The sequence below is a fragment of the Thermobia domestica genome, chromosome 4 (assembly GCF_964235325.1).
Source record: "Thermobia domestica chromosome 4, izTheDome1.hap1.1, whole genome shotgun sequence".
Lineage (NCBI taxonomy): Eukaryota > Metazoa > Arthropoda > Insecta > Zygentoma > Lepismatidae > Thermobia > Thermobia domestica.
Window position 1 is genome coordinate 253,740,624 of NC_137457.1, and position 27,320 is coordinate 253,767,943.

General features: G+C 37.1%; 1 protein-coding gene across 3 annotated transcripts in view; it reads left to right on the plus strand.

Annotated features, from left to right (window-relative positions):
* The first annotated feature begins 383 nt into the window (after positions 1-383).
* Khc-73 (Kinesin heavy chain 73) overlaps positions 384-27,320 on the plus strand; it is a 571,786-nt gene continuing 544,849 nt past the window's right edge. For all 3 annotated transcript variants that reach the window (XM_081755750.1, XM_081755751.1, XM_081755752.1), the window contains exon 1: positions 384-953. In XM_081755750.1, the coding sequence (XP_081611876.1) occupies positions 899-953 (55 nt within the window). In that variant the 5' untranslated portion in view covers positions 384-898. The remainder of the gene's footprint in view (positions 954-27,320) is intronic.

A 27,320-nucleotide genomic window follows, 5' to 3' on the forward strand; every position in this document is an offset into this window, starting at 1 on the left:
TCTTAACCGGGGATCGAACCAGGATGCCACGCACGAGAGATAAGCGCTCTTACTACTGAACCACCGTTCCCCCGCGGACACACAGACAGAGCAAAAGGAGTTTTTGGTAAACCAAGCTCTTTAAACAAATTACCGCTTTGTTACAAGAGAGTGAGAAAAAATTAATTAATTAAATTGGTCCGCATAGAAAAGGTAAGTTAAATGCAGTGTAAAATCTTGTAAAAATAAACATTACTGCAGAGCAGATCGAATCCATTATAATTAGCAGACAATGACCTTTAAGAGCTATAAAGCGACATACTGTATTTCTGTTTTGACATTCGATATTATTAACACGAGCGTGATGAATTGTTTCATTCTATGTTGCAGGTTGTGAACATTTTTTGAAAACAGGCGCCAGATGAAGAGATTGATTTTTGTCTGTACCTGTGGTGAAAGTTCGCAGAAATCCTGAATACGACACTCGCTCGACATTGGTGAATTGAATGGATTTAACACTTATAAGAGAGAGAAAACAAACGTTCTGACAATAATTTTATTTTGCTTTCAATTTACTCATCCTTGAAGTACACGCTGAAAAGAAAGCAAAAGAAAAGACAATGAGCTAACAATGTTTTGGCCTGGGACAGGCCATGCAATACATCAGGAGCTGGAAGAAACGAATACCTGTGTTTCTTCCATCTCCCTGGGTGGATGACGTAGTCACGTACCCGTATGACATCCTCGAACAGTTAGCAATATGGCGACAAGGTGGAGGATGTGTAAAGTTTTGTGTTGATGAAATGATGTTGTTCTCGTGTTTGAAATGGGGTGAATTTCTTTTACTTAACTGGAATTAAGTGTTTAGACGTTGGTGTTTGTGTTAACGTTTTGTGACGATTATATTTGTAACACAAAAATGGCGACTGATAAAATAAAGGTTGCAGTCCGAGTCCGACCCTTCAACAGAAGAGGTAAGCAGTACAAATGTAGATTAATAGATTCCTGGTATTTTTTTATTCTGCAGGTGTTTTGTGTTCGTGAATGGATAAATTTATGTATGGAGTTGGTTGTGCTATTGTCAGAAAGTAGTCCGCATTTTAAAAAGGGATTTTTATACCGAATTTAAAAGGGTCTATTACTATGTAAATAAATGTTCGTGTCTGAGTATATCAGATGGTCTGTTTTCTTTCTTTCTTTCTTTCATTTTTTCCACGAAAAGTTTTTGCACTTTGAGGAGAGTGACCACTTTTACTTTTGAAAAGCAGGCTTGTACACAAGGTGCGTTTTTCGTATATTCTAAATGACACAACTAAATAAATGCATAATTAAGGATACCTTTTTTTGTTGTTGTGTACAAATTTCTGTTTCATTTGTAAGCTATTTCCATTCAAGAATTTCTAAATTAAGTAGTATAATTTCGTAAGCTCTGTTTGGGAATTTCGTAATAGTTTAGTTTTTATATTATTGATTGCTACATGAACTAGAGGATTTCTTCATACAGTATTCTGAGTTTTATTTGTTCATTTTGTGAGTTTATATAGTACAGCGTTGTATTATTTTATAAACCGAAAATTTGCTGAACGGCATTGAAATAACATTGTTTAGGTATCAGTACCCCGACATCTAATCGTACTTAACAAGGTCGTATGTAGAAAAAAAATCACATATTTGAAATCTCATTTTGGCCGGCCCCTGTAATCATGAAAAGTTTGGGGAACGGGTCAGCGCGTATCAAATTGTAAAGCCATATTTTTTCATTATTTCAAGTGGGTGTTTTTTTTTTAATATTATTAAAATTAATCCTCGTATGCTTAAAAAATATTAATAGGACTGTGTGGCTGTTTGACAAGCTTCTAAGGACCAATTAATTTTGCAGATCTAAAAATGATTTTCCCACTTGGAGTTTGTTATGAGCAATTTCGCGTCATAATTTAATATCTGATATGATACGTCAAAATTATTTTTAAGTCGTCGTTGTAAATGAGTTTTATGCTATGAACAATTGAAACCTTTGAGGAGAAGTAAACTAGTGTCCTTGAGTACTGTAACCACTACTCCGTCCTTGAGTCAGGGGCGGATCCAGGGGGGCAATTGCCCCCCCCCTCCAGAAGAGGAAACTTTTTTATTTTATATATCCATCCCAAAGTTTGGAGCCCTTAAAAGTAGCAGTATTACAATCCACCGCCTTCCCCAGAAGTCGGTCCTGGATCCGCCCCTACCTTGAGTACTATAATTAATTCCAGTTGTAAATATGTAGAGATAATCTTAATGGACGAACACTATTTTCAGCTCCTCAAGTATTCTTTCCTTTTTTCTAAAATTATCCAGACCACTTTTGAATAAGTTAGGGAACAAATTTGTGTCTTAAAGTTTACTTTTGGTATATGACCACTGTCCAAAGTATAGTGTTTATAGCAATTTAAAATATCTGGTTTGTAGTTTTGCCTTACGGCACGTTAAAGTAAAGGTTACTGCAATTGAAGTAAAAAAAAAAAAAAAAATACCAGATTAACCTTTCCCAGATTATACCAGATTTTTGGTATATTTCCAATACAGAAACAAGAATAGAATTTAACAAATTTTGAAACATTAGTTTGCATCATGTTACGATATGCATTTTATTATCTCCTCTAATACGCGTTTATCTGGGTAAATGTGCTTTGAAACGTGTGCAGATATAAAATCTTATTGGTATAATATTAGAATGCAAAATGTATCAAAAGTAAAGTAATTACAAAGTATACAAAGATAACGTAATTTGGGGACATGATAGTTCAGTGGTAAAGTGCTCATCTTTTATGCGAGATGTCCTTGATTCAATCCCGGGCTATGTAAGTTTATGATGGACAATATCGAGTCCGTGGGTTTTTTTCGAGGTTCGCTTTTTCTTCTCATATTTATCATTCAAGGAAGTCCCACTTTCAGTAATCACTTTCAGTAATCACCGTCCCCATTGGCGTACAGAGCGTAGGCGTGTGACGTAAAGCATTTTTTTTTTAAATCGCGATATGGAAATGTACTAGCATATTAAGACTTATTCCATTTAAACAAATCAGCTGAAAGTATTCATTGAATGTGTTGTTAAGTGTACGAACTTGTATTTTGTGATGCACCAATTTTTCGAGAAAACTACCTTTTTTCCTTTCTTTTTTAAGCATAGTCGCCTCAATATTTGTATCTTTGAGATCAATGGATTTGATTAAATCTGAATAATTACTTATAATATTCATACATAATAGGTAATATTAACGTGAAATATGCATGTAACTTTGAATGTGCAATAGATTTGAATGTAGCATAAACTGATTAAGCATAAACATGTGCAATTAAATAAGATATAGAAATAATGAATACCATGCTTAATTATTTCAGTGGAATGCAGTGAATGAGTCTTTCTGCATTCCAACATTCAGCATTCTGCATTCCAACATTCTGCATTCTGCATTCTAATTCATTGTTGGAATTTATTTCTTATAAACATATAAAATGTATCAGCCAATTGAGATATATTAAATTATATATGTAAACATATTCTTCCTTATAGTTGCGAAAGATGGTTTAGTTCCGTATAAAATTTCATTCGTGATCAGGTAATTATTGTGTAGAAGCAACAATCCAATTAAAATTTACCGATAACTTAAAAAATTAGCAGCAAAAGTGGAGATTCTTTTGTTTTCTGGGTTATCACGCGCTCCCTGCTTTCAAAAACAGTCCTCCAAAACAGGAGAATGGACCCGGAAGCAGGGCCAGCAACTTAAAATGTTATACAATATTCTCCTTAGTCCCCTAAATTGTGAGAGGGAGAAAAGAGAATGGTACAGCAAATATATATGACTCAAAATTGCATCTTTTTAAATTTTTTGTTTCTTAACTCGTTATTCCGTGCCCTTTTTTGTTGTTATTTGGGGGGATGACAGTTTCTAACATGATATACCGTACTTGATATGGTTACTAGAATCGAAATGAGCGTTAATCGTACTCCATTAACTGTCAATTTGGCTTTATTTGATCCATTACTCAATCTTGACAAAATAATATACCTTTTTCCCGTACTCTTACAATAGCTAATGTGCATGGTTTCTGTAAGGTTTATTCGGAGATTCGATCTCCGGTAGAGATGCTTTCCTAGGACCCTTTCGTTTCCCTCTCGTCACTGGTCCAGTTGGTATCGCGGACGTCTTTGGTGCACGGACTCCCAGGTTCTATTCTCGGTGAGAGAGGCTTGACATTTGAACACATTACAGTGCTTCGGATTCCACCTTAACCCTAGGAATCCCAAGTTATTTGAGCTAACAGGTCATCTCAATTGGGAAGGAGGGATCCTCGAACCTACTCAGTAAAATTTTTATATAATTAAAGGTAAAAAAGCTATTTTAAATTTTGATAACCTATATGCGTACATGCATTCTCGTAAATAAAACCCGTAAGTCTTATTTTCTTTTCTCTGCAGGAAGTTACAGTATTCTTTATTGATATTGAGGTGATAAAGTGTATAAAAACAGACACATAGGCCTATGCACTAATAGTACAAAACTATTGCGTGGTTGGGAGCGTCGTGAGATACATACTTTATTTACATAATTCGGAAACATAGGCGATAAAATTATCATTGATATTCTGGTCAGCTAATAGTCCTTTACTTAAATTTATTATGGTGTTAAAATAAAATGGTTCCAGATAATCCCAAGTGTGTGCGTATATGGTGGTAGTGGTGGTGAGGGAAGTCCTCGGGCCCACTACCCTATATTTGAAGCTACTTATGGACTAATTTTTTAAGTCACTATGGCAAATTTTCTAAGTAACCATAACTAACAAACAACTAAAATCTGCTTGATAACATTGTGTTGGATTAAAAAAAAAACTACCTTGTGGGTTCGAGGAGCTCCCCCTGGGATTCCTAAAGTTAAAACTGTAGGTCGACGCTTTATGTAGCCTTGGAACTGAAAAGTGACACTAAACTTCAACCAATCCAGTTTGAGCAATAAGCCTCGCCTCATATATATAGCGTAGGTATTTTGAAAGGACGTTCAACTCCAATCCATTCAAATGTAATCTCCCATTGTTCGAAGTACAGCGGGTATGCGTTTCCTAGTTTCTAAAATACTGTCTATGGATCCTCCGATTTCTTTGAAGAAAGCATAAGAGAATCATTAACTGCCATGGTGATGTATCCCGACGGAAACAGAAAAAACAGTGAGGATGTGTCTCCAGTTTTTCTGGCCCATTTCGAACAATGCTCCTTTTATGTTCTTTTTATCAGTACGTCATTCGAACCAAATTTTTTGATTTGAGAAGAGCCTTCAATACAGAGAGTAACGGTATCTGAAGTACAGAGAATAGCGTTATCAGTACATCAAAGAAATGTACCTGGTATACTCACTTTGGTCAATTCATTACGAAGATATTCGGCGCGGGAGACCTGGATTCGATTTTCGGTTGGAGCTCGTAATTCGGATTCCACGTTAAACTGTAGATCCACGTCTTATATAACCTCGGTGCTCCATGGGACACTAAACTCCAAATGAACTGGCCATGAACATTACAAAAATATTGATAAAAATACATAGAAATTGATACTGTTTTGTTAGTAGAAGCAAGGTCCAAGGGTCCCCTGATTTGATCCCAGGACATGTGAGTTCGTAATGGATCATCCCATTCCATTAGTTCCTTTCATAACATCCACTTTCATTAATCATCCGTCTCCTTTATCTTAAAGGGCATAACCATGGAAGTGAAAACTGAAATATTTAAAATATTTAATTTACAGTTGAGGAAATATTTATTTTTAGATCAAAAGATCCAATATATTTCAAGCAAAAAATTTTCTTGTAGGCCTTATATTTGAGAACTACAAATATTGTAGCCAAACCCAGACTATCACTTAGCTCAGTATGATGTGTTTATTCCGCAAAAAATACGACAACTCGATTTAGTGGCCATTCATTCAACAATTTTAAAGCCCCTGATCCAAAAAACTGCAGTATATTTCAATCAAAATTTTTCTTATAGGCCTTATATCTGGAGAACTACACATAGTGTATCCAAATCCAATTATCACTTAACTCATGATGATATGCTTATTTCGTAAAAAATGAGATAACTCGATTTAGGGCCCGTTCAAAAATTTTGTGGTCCCTGATCCAAAAACTAATTATTGGCCAAGTTCGCAGTCTTTTGACATATTTTTTTTTTTGTTCATTCCTAAAATTCCTGGCCAAGATCACAATCTTTTGATCCACTTTGTGGATCATTCGTAAAATTCTTGTGTTTATCTATATAAAAATGTATGTTATGTATGTGCTATATGTGTATGCTTCAGCATAACTTTGGAACTTCTGGAGAAATTTAATCAATCTTCGTACACTTATTACTTACAATCTGGAAAAGGAATACTGTGGGGCGACACCCATAGCACCCTCGGGGGAATGGAGGACGTAACATATAAAAATGATCGAAAACGACATATATTAGTGTCGAACCTATAATTTTCGAGGTCCCTAAGTTGATGGGTGACAGTTCAGATGCCCTTTAAGTCTTCGTGGGGGGGGGGGGAGGTAGCACAATTATGGGGGCAGTGGAAGGGGAGACAAAAGTAATAAAAAACGACCACTATTTGTGTCGAATCCATAGTTTTTTAGGGTCGCTGAGATGAATAGTGACACTCCAAATGCGATTTAAATTCAACTTCAGCTCCTATTTCACCCCTGGAGGACAAATAGGGACATGTAAAAATAATCAAAAACGATCGATTTTAGTGTCGAATCAATAGTTTTCTGGGCCTCTAAGTTGACTGGTGACAGTTCCGATACCCTTGAAGTCGAAGTTCAACCCCAGTGGGGGTAAGACTCCTAGCGTTCCCTGGGGCGTGGGAAGTAGGAAACGTATAAAAATAATAATAAAAAATACTTATATTAGTATCGAATCCATAGTTTTCGGGGGTCCCTGAGATCAATAGTGGCATTCCTGATGCCTGTATAAGTACACATATAGACCCCATTATCACCCCTGCATTTGAAAAGAGGTGACTAAAAGTAATCAAACACGGTCGAACTAGTGTCAAATCTATAGTTTTCGGTGTCATTGATATGAATAGTAACACTTCCGATACCATTAAAAGTCTAGGTTCAGCTCTCATCAATAAGGGATGAGAAGGTGTGAAAAATAAAATGTTTAAGATGACCGAGATTACTGTCGAATCCGCAATTTTCGGTTTATTTAGACTGTTAGGTGACAATTTCGATGACATTTAAGCCCAAGTTTAGGGAAGAACGGGAATGTCAATTGAATTGTGAAGTTCCATCTATCTGTACATCTATACAGGCCCGACACAAACCAACAACACCGACGTTTGAGAGGTGATTTCTAACACCAAAATAAGACAAAAAGTATAGACCAACCTGAGTGCACAAATGCTTCCTTTCGGAGTTATAGGCTGCCGAAAACAAACAAACAGACAAAAAAAGAACTTTAAAAAGTCCAGAGCTGCAAAACTATGGGACCTACCATAGTCGCGTCAAGACTTGAATTGAATTGAATTTCCCTTTATTTCAGCGGAGCGGGCGAGGTTCAGCCGGAGGCTGCTCTGCTACCTAACCCTTGTCATCATCACAAAGAAAAGAAAAGAAAAAAACAAAGCTACAAATAAGATACAAGATACAAATAACAACATAACATGATACATTCAATAATACCAAGGATAAACAAAACACAGTAAACGTTAAAAAAAATACTGATAGTCCAATTTCAGTCCAATTTCATACTGTAGTAAACCTTTGATGTGTGCCACTGCTTTGTCTCTGATCTCTAAATAATAATGTTTGGAGTGATGATTTATATGAATTGTACGGTTTGTCAGACTTCACTTAGGAACTGGTATGTGCCCTATCCAAATATCCATGTTTGAGAGTCCTGCGGTATTTCCGTAACAAGTTTTATAGAGGTAGTTGGTGAGTACTTCAGATTATATGCCCGTAGCCAAACTCCTATAAAATTCGTTGCGTGAATACCTTAGGATTCTGAAACATGTAATTTTGGATAGCGCATGTGTTAGTTCCTAAGTGAAATCTTGACCCGATTAGGGTAGGTCCCATATTGGAGCTTTGGACCTTTAAGTTCATTTTTTATATATATATTTTTGGCAGCCTATAACTCCGAAAGGAAGCATTTGTGCACCCAGGTTGGTCTATATTTTTTGTCTTATCTTTTTGTCAGGAATCGCCTCCCAAACGTTGTCGGTGTTGTTTTGAAACACCCTGTACATTTGTATGTATGTGTATGAATGTAAATTCCAGCTTAACTCTGTGACGCCTGGAACAAATTTGATAGACATACAACTTACAATGTGGTCCAAATTGTAAGACACCTCAAGGAATTATGCCATGCAAAAATAATCCAAAACTACCGATAGTAGTGTGCAATCCATAGATTTGCGGGTTACTGAAATAAATAGTAACGTGCCCAATCCCGGTTAAGCACGAATTCAGCCCCATCAGCAGAAGAGGGCAGGGTGGAGAAGAAGTTGAAAAATAAAATTGTCAAAATAACTTTAGATTGGTGTCTGATTCATATTTTTGGGGAATCGGGAAACGACTGACCTGTTTAAAATGACTTTTGGAACATCATTTTTTTTAATAATATGATTTTGATTAAAGAGCATATTTTAGGGGTATAGTGTGTTTGAAAATTTGTCAAAAGTAAAGTATCTTTGTGCTAAAAGAAGAAGAACTTTTTCACTATACTTTCATTCGAATACATATCCTAAAAGGATTCAATATTTTTCATAAACCTAACATTCCCGTGCGAAGAACGAGCATTTGAACTAGTAGTTTGATTTTTAAAAATATGTTTTTATTATTTAGTTTATATATATATATATATATATGTGTGTGTGTGTATATACTAGTTTATTATCCTAAATTTTTGTGATGAAACAATTGAAGCGCGGAACTTGTGGTATCGTCATTTGCGGCACTGGAAATAATAACTCTTTATTGATGAAGATGATGAGACACTAGCGATCGTTCAGGTAGAATAGTTGCACAAATATCAGGCTTTATCGAATACAATAAACAGCTTCCAATGAATTTCTAATTTATTTATTATCTTTAAGTAGCGCTTAATCAGTATATTGGAGATAATGGCAGAAAGTTATCAAACAAAATACCATGTATGGAATGTAGATAGAGTAATACATATAGCCAAGGGCGCCAATCAAGGGGGACAAGGTGGGGCGCTTGCCCCCCCCTAGAGGAAATTGTACTTCGGAATATCGAAAACCCAATAGAATTTTTAGAATAGTTACAGCAAAATTTGAAACTATTTGAAATGTCCTTATAAAAAACGGACTGTATTATTATTATTATTATTATTATTATTATTATTATTATTATTATTATTATTATTATTGTCTTGTATTCATTATTAGTTATATGCAAGGGCCCTGGGAAACCACAACATGGACGCCCTTGCATATAGTTAAAATTAATACAAGACAATAATAATAATAATACGACCCGTTTTTTATAAGGAGAAAATACTTAGTAGTAGAAAATAGCTAATAATGAGTAGAACGTGTCTACCGAACTGACAGTGTAATTTACTAGTATAATAATCAGAATAAAAGATAACGTAATTGTTTCTTTAAAAGGACAACAAATGTTACTCCAACTTTTGAATGTGTGACATTTTTATCAAGAATTCCTTAACATCTTTTGAGATTACATATTCAGTTAATACGTTGTACTATTCTTTCGCCCAATCTTGTGTACTGATGTTATGTCAACGTTGTGTCTTCTTAACACTGGTTTCTTAGTTTCACATCAGGTAATAGGGGATATTTACTACTCGTGTACTTATTTTTGAAACAGTTGATTGCTTTTCCTCCGGTCTATGTATGTCTGATTTGCAGAAGTATCAACACTCAAACGACGTAACTGACGAGCGTTGATAGTTGACATCTATTTTTCTTTACGAAAAGCTTCATATGTGAAGTACGGATATCCAATCTTAGATCTAGCTGTGATCCATGCCACTCCCTGGTACTGTAATGTTCTTGAGCGTGCAATTATCTGATTTATTAATATTGCCAATGTGCTCTAATATTTAAATGAGCATGGAAGGCATCTTCGTAGTTTTTGGTGCAAGTTGCACGAAATGTCCCTCCCGTGTCTAAGGAAGAGTTTTGAACAATACTTCAAATGCCCCCAAATAATCTAGTTTTATTGTTTTGCCGCAAGCATCCTGACACGGATTAAATTCAGTTTAAACCTATTGTACGAGGCTTGTCAGCAAAGTAAAAATACACTAACAATAAGCTATACAAGAAATGTATTGGACACAAATAATGCTAGTTAATCGTCATCATGGTGTTTTCCACTAAGATATTTTTTAGGTACGGGAATAGGTGGTCGCTGGGTGTGAGATCGGGGCTGTATAGTGAACGTTTCAAGAATGATCCATTGAAGATGTGCAAGCAACTCTGTGCTGATATTTGTTGAATGGGGCCGGGCGTTATCATGAAGAAAGCGGATTACACGTGACAAAATGTCCCTCCATTTGTTTGTTTTGAATTCACGACGAAGATCTTTCGAAGTCTGGCAGTATGTTGCAGCATTAATGAACGGACGCTTTCTTGTGCCTGAAAAATGTAATCAGAGTGCGCACTTCACATCTGAGGGGATTCGGTATTATTACTGCAATTCGCAACGCGTACTCCTCGCATAAGACTCAGATCAGCACTGACGACTCACTCCCAATTCTTGTCGTGTGAATCTAGGTTAATGCCAGCTTTGCTAATTGTGGTACACATTTTCCCCTCTAACATACAAATGTGCTTGTGTCTTTACTTTCCTCACAAGCCTTGTAAATAGACCTCGTGCAATGCGATTTTGATAGTACAGACGTTTCTTCGAATTAATTAATCCGTATTATTCAACGTATTTCAAGGAATCAATATATTAGGGTGAGTTATAAGTCTTTCAGTAATATTTACACAACCTCAACAGCAGGGGCATGTATACACCGTGATCGACCGTAAGCACATCAAACTTGCCAGGAAATAGTGTAGCAAACAGAAAATTTAACACGGAGGCCGCCGCCACTCCGTCAATATCTTCAGTTAGTTTTTAAGTGGCAGTGACGATAAGTGCTTAACAACGTCTGGTGCGTGAACTGTTATTGTGAGTTCGAACTCGAACATAACACTGCGACATCAACCCAATACATTTGTCATTTGAAAGGGGAAGATGTAGTAAACCACAGCACGCAACTCGTTTGTTTCAGAAATTTTAGGCAGGTTGTAAATATGATTAAGATCAGACAAGATCTGGCCGCCACAACGTAACAGCTTCTGAGGTCATACGCCATTGAGAAAAATTCATTCATCAGAACAAGGAGATTGTCAAACCAACGCAACATGTCCTAATGGACTGGTATGCGTCACCTTCACTAACTCGGGAAAACCATCAGGAGCTGCCGCATTGCAGGGGCGGATCAAGGACAGATTTCTGGGGGGGGGGTTGTCATACTGCTACTTTTAAGGGCTCCAAACTTTGGGATGGGTTTTATTTATATGTATAAAATAAGAAAGTTTCCTCTTCTGGGGGGTCGATCGCCCCTACCGCATTGTGCCAGATGAGTTAACTGCAGCTCAAACTCAGAAGAAAGTGGATGTGTGCCGCCAACTGCTGCAAAATCTGCGTGATATGCGTTTTCTGAAATGAGTTATAACATATTCTAGACGAAAAGTGAGTAATTTTGCGAAATCTGAATGTGCAGAAACAGTGTTTGAGCAAAGGCACTTTCAGAATCGGTCGTAAGTCAAAACCGTTTCGATCTTAAAGTCCTGGTCTGTAGGTGGGAGAATTATGAGGAGGTAATTCATTTCGATTTCGTTTCTAACGGTCTCACTACCAATACCGCCCTTTATTGCGAATAGGTGGAGCGGAAAATTGGTGCATTTCGCCAAAAATAACCGAAAGCACTCCCTGGTACAACAGGATAACTTAAAACCACACTCGGTTCGACAGACGCAACAAAAAATGCAGAAACTTGATTAAATCAAACGTATGCCTCGCCCGGCGTATAGTCCTAACTTTATACCTTCGGACTACTACCTGTTTCGGTCCATGGCGCACTTCTGATATCACAATACTTCACTAATCACCTGCATGCAGGTGGTAACAGCAGTGAATGACTTTTTTGTCTCTGAGGACAAGACGTGCAACCGAGGAACTGGTAGGAATGGAGGGATCGTGGCGTGAAATCGAGGACTTTGGATAGTCCAACGCGATGGGCTATATTTTTAATGTTAATCTGTTTCCATTATACTGTAATAAATATAGGTATGTTGTGTACCAGAATATTGCAAGACTTGTGACCTAGCCTAGTATTTAGAAATACTTGTGAAATGGAATGATTGTGAGCTTAACGTCTACTTTCAGCACCGAGGCACCATGACACGGGTCCTACGTCGTAATGCTCAAAGTAGGAGACTTACTCGGTTTTTAATCCGGGGCAAGTATTCTTACCTGGACAAAAGGTTACTAAATGCAGAATAGGGAATGAAGAGTGTGTTATGATTCTTGTTGCACACAACTTGTTGATCACTAAACGGATTGAAAATGAAACGATCGCAATATCGTAATTTTCAGTGGTTTTGTGCTGATACTTTCCGGTGGCATCACTACTCGTAATTATGTCACTATTTTAGGGGATCATGTGCATTCTATAGTCTAGATCAGCGTTTCCCAACCGGTGTGCCGCGGCACACTGGTGTGCCGCGAATGGACCGCTGGTGTGCCGCCAGAAAATCGAAACAACATTATTAATTCTATAGCAACCAACTTGCAAGACAAAGGAAAAATTGTATATTTTTGTATTTCGCATTACTATAAATTTCTACAATGGAAAAAATTACTGTAATATATTATTCTACATCTATTACTGTGTAGCAGACAGTACTTCGGTTCGTACACATTTCCACGATTAGCTGCTATGTTACGCTTCAATTGAGAGTCATACTAACACCGAAAAATGGAAGCATTTGTACGGTACGCGTCAACTGAACGTTCGTAGAACACTCATTCGCACGTGAGTGACAGAACAACACGACGCATCGCAAGCTGTATGATTGAAATAATATGCACCGGTTTTGGTTAAAACGGCAAAGTTAAAAGTACAAGGCATTTGTTTGTTCGTTCGTTATTTAGTGATCTTCGTTCTTAGTGAGAAGTTGGATACAGTTTTCGAAAAAGAAAGCGTATTTTTTAAAAATCTGAGTCCTATATTTTATTGTAATTGTTTTCTATTTTAAAACTAGAATAAAAAATAAGCATAGTGAATTAGCATAGGGGGAAACCAGTGATCGAGCTTTCATCTTTGCAATATAGTAATCACAGAAAAAAAAATTACCATGGTATTTTATATTTGTAAATAATAATAATAATGAGTGTGCCGCGAGAATTCAAGTTACACCCGTAGTGTGCCGCAAGTTGAAAAAGGTTGGGAAACGCTGGTCTAGATGTTGTTTTTTTGGAGGGGGCAATGTTGCCATATTTCAGGATGATAATGCGCTCATTCACACAGCTGAATCTATTGCGGCATGATTTGAAAAATATTGGATGAGGTTGAACACCGCCCCTGGCCTGCGTTTTGAAAAGTCACGAATCCGGCACACATTTCCGCTTTCATCACGGATAGTGTAATATTCCCATTGCTACTATTCACAATGTCTATGACTCCAGTCCACGTCGCATCAGAACTATTCTGAGAGCGAAAGGTGGTTCAGCACCATATTAATCTGGTAAGTTGCACTTTTTTCTCATGTGTTTCTATTAGGGATGACCAATTCCAGAATTTTTACTTTCCGGAATTCGGAAAAATTCCGGAATTTTCTGGATTTCGGAATTTTTCTGAATTCCGGATTTTTCCCCGAAATTCGGATTTTTCCAAAATCCGGAAAGTGAAATTGTCGATTCCGCAAAATTTTAGACATCCCTAGTTTCTATTATTTTGGTAGCCATCTATATGTGCCAGCCCGGTTGTCTTTTTGATTCCATGGAGGTGGGAGGCACTCTCAATCATTATATAGTAAGCCACACGTATATATTAGCGTCTAATCTAGAGATGTGTGGTGCCTAACGGAAAAAGTAGTAGATTTATGAGGTCATTGTTTTTATTTTTTAAAAGAAAAAAAAAAACGCTTCCACTCCGCCATGCGTTAAATTATTCGAGAGTGAGAGAACTGAAACTCGTTTACCGTGTATAGGCGAAAAAAAAAAAATCTTGGCACTTTTTGAGTCGCGTGAGAAACATTGTGTGCTTTTAATGAACAGAATGAGAAAGTATTTGAGATTTTAAAACCAGAATACTTAAATTCTGTTTTTCAGTTTTATAAGATACTAAAACAGAAGTACGTAAAATACGTCATTGCGAGTAACAAACGTTGCATTTTTCTGTCAGTTATTTACCACAGTTATGCATGTCCAATGTGCATATAATACAACACTTCTTTAAAATGTGACTGTTGCCTCTATTAGCAGAACAAGTGGAAGATGAATGGCACAAGTCACTTTACATAGTTATTTATAACAAATGTTTTACATATGTAGCATAATGGCATGTGTAGTCCAATATATTAGTAATATAAGTAGTTGCAACCCTAACTGCAACTGACAACAACAGGAGAAGGATGACTCAAGTAAGATCGTGAGATTTACCCGTGCTCGAATAAAAGGGTATCAAAAATTTTTATATAATGTAAAATAAGAAAAATAAAATAAATGAATACAAGGTGGCGCACGAAATGCCATACCATTTGTTTTGTTGATTACATATGTAATATTATAGATGGAATGTTGAAAACTCGTATTCGAATACTTTGATTTATGGAAAATCCGGTAGATGTCACGAGAAGTTAGTATCGAATATTAACTTGGCGCCAAACAGCAGTTTTTAAGATGGCGCATAAGAGCAGCTTGAGTGTTGAACAGAAGGTAAAAGTTATGTTTTTTTTTAAGGGAGCCATTGACGCACGAACTTGCATGACCAACATACATGAAAGATTTATTTCATCATGTATGTTGGAAGAATTTTTTGCCTGCACATGTACCAACTTGCTGTCCAACTTAACGACCTTGGCATTATGGAGGAGAGTCACGTAATATCTTCTGCTATCGTGATTAGCGGACCTAAATATAAAAATAACCAACTTGTGTGAACGACCACATACACGATAAACATGCATGAAGAACGGCAAAAACCATCATGCATGTATACAGAAGATTTTGAAAACTTTCAACACGCATGAACGAGGCTATACACGATCAACTTGCCTGTGGTTTTATCATTTTTCATGCAAGTTGGACGGTTTCTTGATGCATATGTGTGCGTGTGTAGGACCCTTTACATAAACGAGGAGTTTTGTAGCGGCACAAGACGTTTTGTAGCGGCACAAGACGTTTTGTAGCACACTTTCGTACAAAATGGGCTCCATGTAAACACACTATTCAGAGATTGTATCGTTAATTTGAAACAACTGGCTCTATGGTGGAGAAGAATCGACTGCGTGAACCCTGAAAACATAGAAGCAGTTCGCGTTGCTTTGACACGAAGTCCTAGCAGATCAACAAGGAGGACGGCTGCTGAGTTAGGAATATCTGGTCAGTCCATACAAAGGGTTCTGCATTCTGATCTTTGTCCATAAGTTAACAATAGAGGATAAGCAACGAAGACATCAGTTCGCTTCATGGTTAGTGCAAGAGGATCACGTTCTGGCTCCCGCTTAGCCCTAACATCAGTCCATGTGATTTCTTCTTGTGGCGCTACTTGAAACATAATGTCTTCGCAAGGAAGCTTGCAAGTGCAGCTCAACTCAGGGTTCTCATCATGCAGTTGTGCCGTTTAGTTTCGGAAGACTTGTGCACGAAGGTTGTAACAAATGTAAAGGTTCGCTTGCAAGAGGTTGTGAAACAAAATGGTGATCACATTGAACACGTACTACATTGAACTAAATTTCTATGCTCATAAATTAATTCTGCACTAATTTTTTAACATTTTGATGATAAATACATGTGTAATGAACAAAACAAATGGTATGGCATTTCGTGCGCCATCCTGTAGATTCCACGCACTTTTGCGTATTTCTATTTTTAAATCTTTATCAATTCGATACTTTGTGCGTATCTGGTATCTTTTACGGAGCCGGTAGCCTTTCAGTGTTAAATCGAGTACTGACGAACAAACTCAACTTCTCAGCGTGTTATAAAATATAAATACTTTAATATATTATGTAAATAATGTAGTTATCTGTGTAGTAGGTAAACGACGAAATTAAGAATAGCTGTTAGATTAACAGTGAAAAAATAGCAAGGTTTCTTTTCTCGTGAAATTTATTGTAATAAGGTAATTTTCTGAACATTAACTCAAATATGGTCCGTGTTGCCACTGGCGCCTGCAACAGGGGCAAGGAAAATTGCCCTTGATTTTCGAAAGAGGTTCACTTCTTCGAAATACATGTCAAAACACATTAGATTTTCTTACTCAGTATAGTGCTTAGTATATTTACTGTAGTTAAGGAAGTTTTATAATGTATTCGTCAATAATGATTGTTTTCAAGGTGCGTATATTCGCGATTTCGCTTGTTTTTCGGGTTTTTTATCCTCCTTGGAAAAGAAACTGTCGATATCATTCGGCTAGAGCCTTTTTATTTCATGAAATTATCGGGTCAGATGATGACAAAAAAAGTGTAGCAGGTCTCGGTTTGTATTTTTCCTAGACTACGGATATAGTAAATCCTCCAGCGATTTACCATGTGCGCGAAGACTTGTCTAGGTGGCAAGACAACACGACACAACGTGACCAGCAGTCCGTCTCTGCGAGCATTGAGCGCGCACCCAGACTCATTGAAGCTCGCATCGTTTACCTGGGAGCAGGTAGTAGCAGCTAATTTTAATAAAAATCATTAATTGAGAGACCACATAAAATATTAAAACGAAAATGAAACCTTGGACATGCTAGGAAATTTTAAAAAATTATAAATGTATAGCAAAGCATTGACTTTGAATATAGTGTTGTAAAAATGCCCCCAGTGCGCATACAAAGTGTCTTAGAGCTTTAGAGCCCTGTTATTAGCCTTAAAGGATTGCTTTTATTCTGATCAACAATACCAATATTTAACATTTCATGACTATCAACATACTTAAGAGTAACAGTTCTGTCATACTGCCACACACGAAAAGCATTTTTACAAGGACGGCCAATTATCCACTTTCGACAGGTGTTTTTTCATGAACGAATGATGCCAAGATTTAAAAAAAGATATGTTCTATATAGAGTGGACATTCCTCCTAAAAGACTATAGACGTTCGTTCCAGTGCAGTGATAGAGTTCATTTTTGGGGTTTTGTCCAGTTTTTTTTTTTTTTTCCTATTTCGACCACTATGCGGCGGGGGTGGAGCCGAAGTATGTTTCACATATTTTCCGAGGGTACAGCTGACTAGACAGGCTCTAGATTACAGTTGCTGTTCATTGCCCTATGACGTGTATGAGGAGTTCAGTGAATTTTGTGGTGCTAATTTGTTGATTGACGAAAAAAAAAGAAGAAGATGATAATGATAATCCTTAAAATAACACAAGACAATGCTGAAACCGTATCAGTTGCATTGACATTTATTATTCAGTCATTTACTGCTATCTCAATCGTTTGGTTTTTCGTTTAGGCCTATTCCTTTCTTGAATCGTAATATTTCTTCCAGTATATATAACAACTATTAGTAGCAACGTCACACTGCACGATTTCACGTTAAACATCACTTCCATTTTGCTACTTTCTAAAAGTGAGATGGAGTTTAGTCAAATAGTTGATGCAGTTAAAATTTCATTCGTATTTTCGTAGTAGGAAGCATGTGGTAGATTGTTCATTCTTTTAATGTCGTTAGTGACAGTTGTTGTATCTGAAGAATGTATAATTGTACGTGTAATTAGGGAGGAAAGAAAAAACATACTCGAAGAGCTAATTGATGTTGAAGGAAAGAACCGGTGACAAGGTTGCTGAAACAAAAGCGGAATGCTTTATTTGTGCAAATAATACTGACAACAACGTGGGAGGTTTATTTATTTTAATCGTCGCTTCTTACGAACTTTACACTGTTCTTGTTTGTTCAAACAGAGATTGTCGTGGACCGCGAAAGTGCCTTGTCTGATAACAGTTTACTAGTTGTCTGTCATTCTATGAAGAATGAGTCATTAACAGCAGGATTAATACACTATTTTCTCATTTTTTTCGGGAAACTCTATTCGATTTCCGGCGTAGGTTTACTTTGTAATTTTTACCATTAAAATTAGGCAACTGGCGGAATAATTCTTTCAGTGGAGACTTATTTGTGTAATTTTTTTTTGGTAATTGTATGATCGTAGGTCATGGGAGTGGCTTAGGTCAGTACATACTAGTAGTGGGCACAAAAACAGCCTTTTCGGTTTTTAGAAAAACCGGTTCGGCTTTTCACCGAAACCGGTTTCGGTTTTCTTCAAAACCGGTTCCGTGTTTTTTCTTCCAAAATTTGTTCTATTTCTACCCAGAATAGTGTTTCGTTGCTCTCCGGAAACCGATTTCGTTTCCACAGAAATAGTTTTATGTGTTTTCCAAAAGTTTTCACCGAAACTGGTTTCGGTGAAAACCGAACCGGTATTGAAGAAAATCGAAACCGGTTTTGGAGAAACCGAAATGGCGGTTTTTCGGTTTTCTAGAAACCGGTTTCCGGTTTTTATTTTAAAAAAACGGTTTTACCCATCCCTAGTACACACCATACGTTTTCAATTGGGAAGTCCTTAGTGCAAAAAATACTTTAGCCATGTCGCCCTTCCTCCCACTTTCGGGATTGACCACGAAGGTCCAAGGCCTGTATGTGAAGGTTAAGTATCCATACTTTTTCGACTTTTTTACTCATGGAAGTGACAGCTATGCTTCTGCCTCCTCTACTTTCACAGTTTGTCACAGATACCCATTTCAAAGAGAGTGGATGAACCCCAGAGCTACATTGAAACGAGACAGGTTTCCCGACTCGAACTTACCAACTGCTTACACTGTCACTTGTACACTATGTGAAAGAGTTTGATTAGTACAGCATGATATTTTCTTAAATTACATTGAAACCGAAAGTGGTAATAGATTCTATCGTTTCCGGTTTTAGTGGAGAGATTAGAGTGAGGGATACATATTCTTGATACGCTTAATTGATTGCAGAAACCCTGCCTATTACCGTTTCCACTCTATAACAATCAATTTTAAAACCAGAAGTGGTTAATTTCTATCACTTCCGGTTTGAATAAACGATTAAGAGAGAAAAAAATGAAATGAAATCTTTAAGTTTTACGTCCCACGCTTATGCCGGTTAGGCTAAAGGAGACGGTGATGGTGAGAGATGAGTGAAATGGTGGAATGAAGAAAGTGGGAGGAAACGGGAGAACCCCGAGAAAACCCACGAGCACGGTGTTTGTCCACCACAAAGACGATTAAGAGAGAATATGGTGCCATTTCTCAGAACGCTGAATCAATTAAAAAAAACGCTTCTTGCTATTTCCTATCGTTTTTATTTATGTAGGGCTATATCAATATTGAAAAAAAATGAAATGAAATCTTTGAGTTTTACGTCCCACGGTTATGCTGGTTAGGCTAAAGGAGACGGTGATGATGAGTAATGAATGAAGAGGTGGAATGAAGGAAGTGGGAGGAAACGGGAGAACCCCGAGAAAACCCACCTACACGGTGTTTGTCCACCACAAAGTTCACTTGGCGGGGGCTGGGATCGAACCCAGGACCCCAAGCACCAGAGGTGAACGCTCTATATATCAATATTGAAACCGGAAGTTGAGTTGATTTTGGTTTAGCGTCCCTTTCAGCAGCGAGGCTATATGAGACGTGGACCTACTGATTAACGTGGAATCCGAACCACATGAGCGCCCGCCGGGAATCGAACCCGGGTCTCCCACGCCAAAGGCGCGTAAGCTAACCGCTTAGCCACGGAGGAGCTCTGAAACCGGAAGTTGTAGCGGTCTTTTATCACTTCCAGTTGTATTAGAGAGTTAAGGATGGAGACGTTTAATCGATTTCAAGAAACTTCTTCTCGCTACATATTACCTTTTTTTCTGTATGGTGATCAACGTTAAAACCAGAAATGATTGATTTCGAACACTTCCGATATCAATATCACCTCTATTAACGAACTCGGTTCTAACTTGAGCTCCTTCGTGACTAAGCGGTTAGCGTACGTGCCTTTGGTGTGGGAGATCCGGGTTCGATCCCCGGCGGGAGCTCAACTCGATTCCTAACTTGCGGCCTTGTACATCCTGACCAAACTTGGTGGTGGTCCATCAAGTGTTTTTTTTTAAAGATTTTTTGTCTCCCGGACAAATGGACAGACAGTATTTTGGTAAACTAGTCCCCATAAAAATGAAACAGCCATAGAAATTCACAAACAATTTTTTATGTAAAGCCTTTGACCTGTTGATGTAAGCCTAATATCCAAATAATTATGATACGACATTTCTATGGCTAAGTCCCATTTCAGTGGAGCTTTCAAAAAAAAAAAAAAAAAAAAAACAGCGCCTCTGTAAGTCAGCCAAGGCTCACAATTTGGAAAACAATAGCATAATTTAAGATTTTGCCAGTGGGTGGCAAGATAGTCCATTAATATAAATAGTTTCACTTTTTTTATTAGTGTTTGGCGTACAATTCATTAAAAAATGTGTGTTTATCAAACTGACACTCACCTGCCCTCCGCAAGTGGCACCCTGTTCGGAATCCGTGGCGTAGGTAGTATTATTTCGTAGATTGAAAAAAAAAAAAAATGTATTGAGATGAGGGAAGTTACTGTTCGTAGGTTGAGGGTATCAGCGGCTATGACGTATTATTTTCCGAATCTTTGATATCGTGATATCAGATCTTAAAAAGAAGTATTCTTTTTATTTATTTATTTTTTTTTTTTAAAGATTACTAAGAGAAACAAGTCGCTACGTAATCTTATAATGTAACATGGTGCTTGACGTACAGTCTTTTGACGGTACTTGTAACTGTCGAATGCCAGAAAATATATATGGGGTTTGTAAAAAGTCTGAAAATATTACTATAGTACTTCCGAATGACATATGTATATTTGAAATCTTCAAAGAGTGTGTAAGTAAGCAGTATGTTATTTGCCTTTCAAACTACTTTATGTTTTGAATGAAAATAATTTTGGTAGTTCGAATAATACAACTCGCATGAAAGATCGAACCCGAGACCCACGCTTTAGTATAACTCTGAATATCAATGAAAATTAAGGATAATTCGAAAAGCCATATAGAGAAACAGTGCTTAAAATTCAATTTTCTATTTCAAGCAACGTTAGTACATTGTACTTGGTAAAATGCTGGAGCGCTTTGCTTTGGGCCTGAGATCCACCCTTCGCTCTAGTTGTAAATATTTGAGGTATTTCGAAACAAGCATTGTTTACAACTATATTATAATGTATTTTCACACCTAATAACATTAGTTAACTGATTTTGTGCTTGGGGTGATGGGGCGGCTGGAGAACTCTACTTCGCTACGCCACTGGGTCGTAGGGGCGACATATATGCACAAAAAATAAAACGAATAACCATTATATACTTTATAACATTACATAGGAGGAAAAAAACATGTTTTAAATGCATGCATTAATGTTTACGAATTTTTAAAATTATATTTCTAGTATATTTTTGGACTGTCAGACTGGTCAGACAGACTACAAGCTTTGAAATCTTATTCAACTTAATATATATATTTATTTTTAAAACGTGCCCAATAAATAAAAGTAAATAGTCTAAGATATTAAAATTCAATACATGCATACAGTAGCGGAGTATTCAGATGGTGCTAACCTACGTTTATTATTTCCGATATTAAGTAAATAGGGATGTTAGCGGTCCGCTTGGCTCGATCTCTGTGAGTTGAGCAAATTAGCATCTTGTAATGAAATGAAACGTCATGTGGAACTTGAACACATCAACATCATGGGTAAGTTAAGTAATTTTGTCACTTGAGCTGTCAAAAGTAAAGAGCAAAGTTCCAATAACTACATTTTAGATTCCAAACAATACGTCTGCTGAGTAAAGAAAGCATAGGCCACTTTATTGTCGTACGTATACTTTTCCTTACCTCCTTTACCTTTGATTCCTTTATAGACTTCCAAACTATACTATGCATAAGTGTTGAAAGTATTATATTATAAAACGGCTTTCTCCGTCCGTCCTTTTATCGACAGGTATAACAGCAAAATCGGTAAAAGATAATTATCGAGATAAGGTTTTCTGTAATCGATCCATTGTCCCAAGAATAGCATCCATTCTCTTCATTAAGTCTATTCAAAACTGGAAGTGGTTCAAATTAGCCATTTCGGGTTTCAACATTTATTCCCAAAGAACAAAAACGGTAATAACTTAGCGATAAGCGGTTTTCTGCAATCGATTCAATGTCGCAAGATGGTATATAATCACAACCCACAACACTTTACCAAAATCGAAAGTGGTTGAAATGTAGTGCTACTTCCGGTTTCAATACTGATTTCCGTAGAGCAAAACCGGTAACAGATATGGGGATGCGGTTATTTGCAATTTATGCAGCTTCCCAAGAATGTTCCATCTCCTGCGTTAACCCTCTGTTCAAACCTGAAGCGATTCAGATTAACCATTTCCGATTTCAGCTTCTATCCCTATAGAACAAAAGTGATACTAGATTACAACAAGCGGTTTTCTGCAAAGATTTAGGGTCTCAAGAGAACATACGTCACAACCCGAATCTACCAAAATCCAAAATGGTTAAAATTTACTACTAATTACTTCTGGTTTCAATACTGATTTATGTAGAGCAAAAACAGTAGAAGATATCGAGATGCAGTTCTTTCTTTCTTTCTTTTTTTCGCAATCATTAAGCTTCTCAAGAATAATATTCTACCAAAACCGGAACTGGTCGACATTTACTAATACTTCCGGTTTCATTACTAATTTCAATAGAGCACAAATGGTAAGAGATATTGAAATGCTTTTTTTGACAGTTGATCAGCTTTCCAAGAATAGGCTCCACCTTCTCCATTAACTATCTATTAAATCCGGAAGTGGTTCAAATTAACCATATCCGGTTTCAGAATTTCTCGGTATAGAGCAAAAATGGTAACAGATGGCAATAAACGGTTTTCTGCAATCGATTTAGAGTCTCGAGAATACTTATAATCACAATTCGCAACACTCTACCAAAATCGGAACTTGTTCAAATATTATTACTTCCAATTTCAATGCTGATTTCCACATAGCAAGAACGATAAGAGATATCGAGATGTATTTTTTTTTTTTTTTTGGCAATCGCTTAAGTTTCCTAAGAGTAGGTTCTATCTCCTCTCTTAACCATTTATTCAATCCGGAAGTGGCTCAGATTAACGATTTCCGGTTTCAGCCTTTATCGCCATAGAAGGGAAACAGCAGCATGGATTCAGCGTCCGATGAACAGGTTCTATCTTTGATATTATAATCTATTGCAACCAGTAGTTATAGTTGTACTACTTGAAGTTTGAGTATTGAATTCCCATAGTTTAAAAAGTCCACAATAGTTTCACACTATGAAACGAAACTCACTTGTTCTTTAACATTTCTTGTTTTGGAGTTTTAAGCGAAAATAGCAATTTTCTCGCTCATTTTAATATTTATAGGTCAGTGCAAAATATTAACACTGTAAGTGTCATATATAACAAATTACTTTGGAGCGCACCGAAAAAAAAAAAAACACTGAAAGTATGGTGGAAGTGCGTCATGCTTGACTCATCCATTGTCCAGTGTACAAATAGTGTCATGAAGTTGTTACAACATACACGCTGAGTGTGAGCAGCGTTGCCAACGCAGGAATCCAAGATATCAGCTGAAAGCACTTGAAAATTTCAGTATATTTCAGTAGATATCTTTAAAATTGATGGAGTATTTAACAATCAGTATATGCACCATACAAATTTAGATAAAAGAGGAAGTACTGATTTAGTGTATTTGTACTTTTTTTTTCGTTCTAACATTATTCATTCCAAAAGTCTTGAGAGTAGTATTACCAAGTGAAATATAGCTGTGTCATAATAATCGCAGTTTAGTGTCAGTTTGGAAATGCTGTCACAAGAGGAATAATGGGTTCAAATGACTGTATATTTATGGATTCTAGCATTTTAACATCGCTTACGATACTAGCTTCAAAATTAAGCTATTGAAGAATTTGCTTGGTAAAGTCTATGTAAAAACCCAAACATAGTTTGTTTTGAAAATATTTATATCTTGTGTCGGTAGGTTTGTTAACTAGAGTAACTTCTACTCTGATACTAAAATTCATTGATAGTCGAGGTAAGAGGACTTTGTTTCCTAAAGCCATCCTTTCAACCCATGTACTCTTTAAGTGCTTATATTTTGTATAGCAGTGAAGACAGTTTCTGAATTAAGCAGCAATATTTGTGCGTAACCTGAAAATTTTTGGATTTTCACCCAACTTCTGCCTATTTAAATTAGCAAATATCAGGAGATACCGTAAATGTCAGGAGACTAGTTTAAAAAAATCCATCATTAAGATAAAAATTCAGGGGATATACTGAAAAATCAGTAGAATTGGCAACACAGGAAGGAATTCGACGGGTAGCAAAAATTGAACAGAGCTTATTAGATATTCTTACTAGAAAAAGCGTGACCTCAGTGAGTTTAATGAACACGTGATCGAGCCATAGAGAAACTCTTATTGCAGATAAAACTCTTATTGCAGATAATGAGCCTGAGTGAGCCTCAATTACAAAATAGCCATCTCCGCTCTAGAACTGATCACACATCGTATGATTATCCAACAAAAGTGTATGACAGATTGATCGTTAATTGGATTGGACTTTAGCACCGCTTTCAGCACCAAAGCTACACGAGACATGGATCTACAGTTTAAAGCTGAATTCGAACCACTATAATGTGTTAAAGTTTCAAGGTTCTCTCACCGGGAATTAAACCCGGGATCCTGCGACAAAGGAGTAAAGGATGCGCACGAGACAAGATTTGTGGCTGTCTCATCTCGAAAATGTTCTGTAAAAGTAATGTCTCGACTCTAAAAATATATATTTCAATATTGGAAGAACCGTGTCTCGACTCGAATTTTGTCAGGAAAATCCTATCTCGACTCGTCTCGTGCGCATCCCTGCAAAGGAGCGTCCGCTAGCTACTAGACCAGTGAGAAAGGCAAAAGTATCTTGTCTGACAGACTTCATGAGCCGTAAAGTCAAAGATTTACTCTTTATCGTTATTTCCTTCCGAATCTTTTACAAGTGTTTACAAGAAAACCGGAATTATAATGTGGCGCGTGCTGCGTGTTCTACTTCGTTATAATTTCTTTTTTGTAGGTTGCGCAAAGAAAGCGAGTTTTGCAGGTAAAGGAAGGAGGGAGAGACAGAGACACAAAGAGAGAGAGAGAGAGAAGATAGCGAAAAGATGTGATTATATGTATGATGTAATTATTTCAAAGACAGGAAAGGAGTAATACGCTTTCACCATCGTCTTGAAACACACGGAAATAAGCTCCCTGGTTTCATTGCATTATGATATGAAACTCATAATACCTAGATCATATAATGTGAATCAAGAACACCCAAAATACGAAATATTTTTAAAAAATATATTGGCACAGTGTTTCTTAGCCGCCGGGTTTGAATTTGTAGTACTTTCAAGACTTCGTTATTTTAACCACAAGTAATAGTTTGCAAATTAAAGCACTGAAGAACATCCGGAATTTGGAAAGAAGGCCATGAACTGTGTACAGAATTGTATTGGCAAATCTAATAAATTGTTAGTTTATTTGTTACTAGCATTTTATTGGTGTGATTAACTGATGAAATTAACATCCTGTTTCAGCATCAAGGCTATGTGAAGTCGGGGCTACTGATTAATGTGGTTCGAACTATTAATCGGGTTTTTACTTGTTTGTACTTCCATCAGGATGAAACAAGGTTAAGTTCCGGATCCAAGAGATGCGGATATCCGTATGTCAAAGACTTGGACTCATAGGTCAGGATCCAGGTCCGATATCCGATTGTAGTATTTGGTTGAGTTGAGTTGATTTTAGTTTAGCGTCCCTTTCAGCAGCGAGGCTATATGAGACGTGGACCTACTGATTAACGTGGAATCCGAACCACATGAGCTCCCGCCGGGTGTAGTATTTGGATATAGTGCAGAAAATGTATACGGTATCTATAAGATTAATTATTACGTACGGCATAGTGAGAACATCTGAAGCTAAGAAAGCGTTTAATAATTGTAATGGTCGAATCCGAATTAAAAAAATAAAAAGAGAACACGAATCCAAGATAAATCTGATACCTGATATTCAAATCAGGAATCTGAAGATCTAGACGTATAGATTCGAAAATCGGAGTCTGTATCTGATATCTGGATGCGTTTGGCTGTCGAGATAAAACTCAGGATTACGCACAGTTATAGTCACTTGTAATCACAAACTGATACATATCATTGTTATAGACGCTCATAAGGCAGAAATAACGACGATGGTGCTCGTGTCCTGACCACACATCATTAAGAAAAATTCTGTCTGACCATTCTTTCGTGGGCTGTAGCTGCAGGAAACTGTTTTGTTGTTGTTGTTGTTGTTGACTGAACTTATATATGGGTGTTTAAAATCCATTTTACTGCATTGTTCCTACTGTATGCGCTCGTATTTTTAAAATCAACAGTAGTTGCATCCTCGAATTGCCAATAGATTGCAGAAGCTGATAAGAAGTATCGCTGTGATGGCCCCAACATACGATTTATGTGAATGTAAAAGTTTGTGCGGTTCTCAACCAAACTCAGCGCAACTCAGTATTTAGGTTGTTATCCACGGTGGGGCTAGAGCGGCCCCCCTAAAGTTTTACTGCCCCCCTAAAATTTTCACGGTAGTCTTGCAAATGAATTATAACATGGTGATGAACTATAATATGGTTGGATCGGGTCCCCCTAACTTCTACCGCCCCGCCCCCTACATTTTTGGGCTGGCTGCGGACCTGTAAAGCTATCGCTAGCTGAATGGGTTAAGACCTTTTCGCATCTCAACTGAGATTGATTCGCGAGGTCAGACATTACGACTGATTTCCCTTCCAGGCATTTTTCAGTCCCACTGGGTAAATAACAGGATGACAGAAATATGCATACACTGCCAGATTTTCTTTCAAAATATTCTTTCGCTTATTAGTCTCGGTTCAGACGTGCAGAAAAGTCTGTTGCGGGCCCGCAACAGAAAACTCTGTTGCGGACCCGCGCGAGCCGGAAATACATTG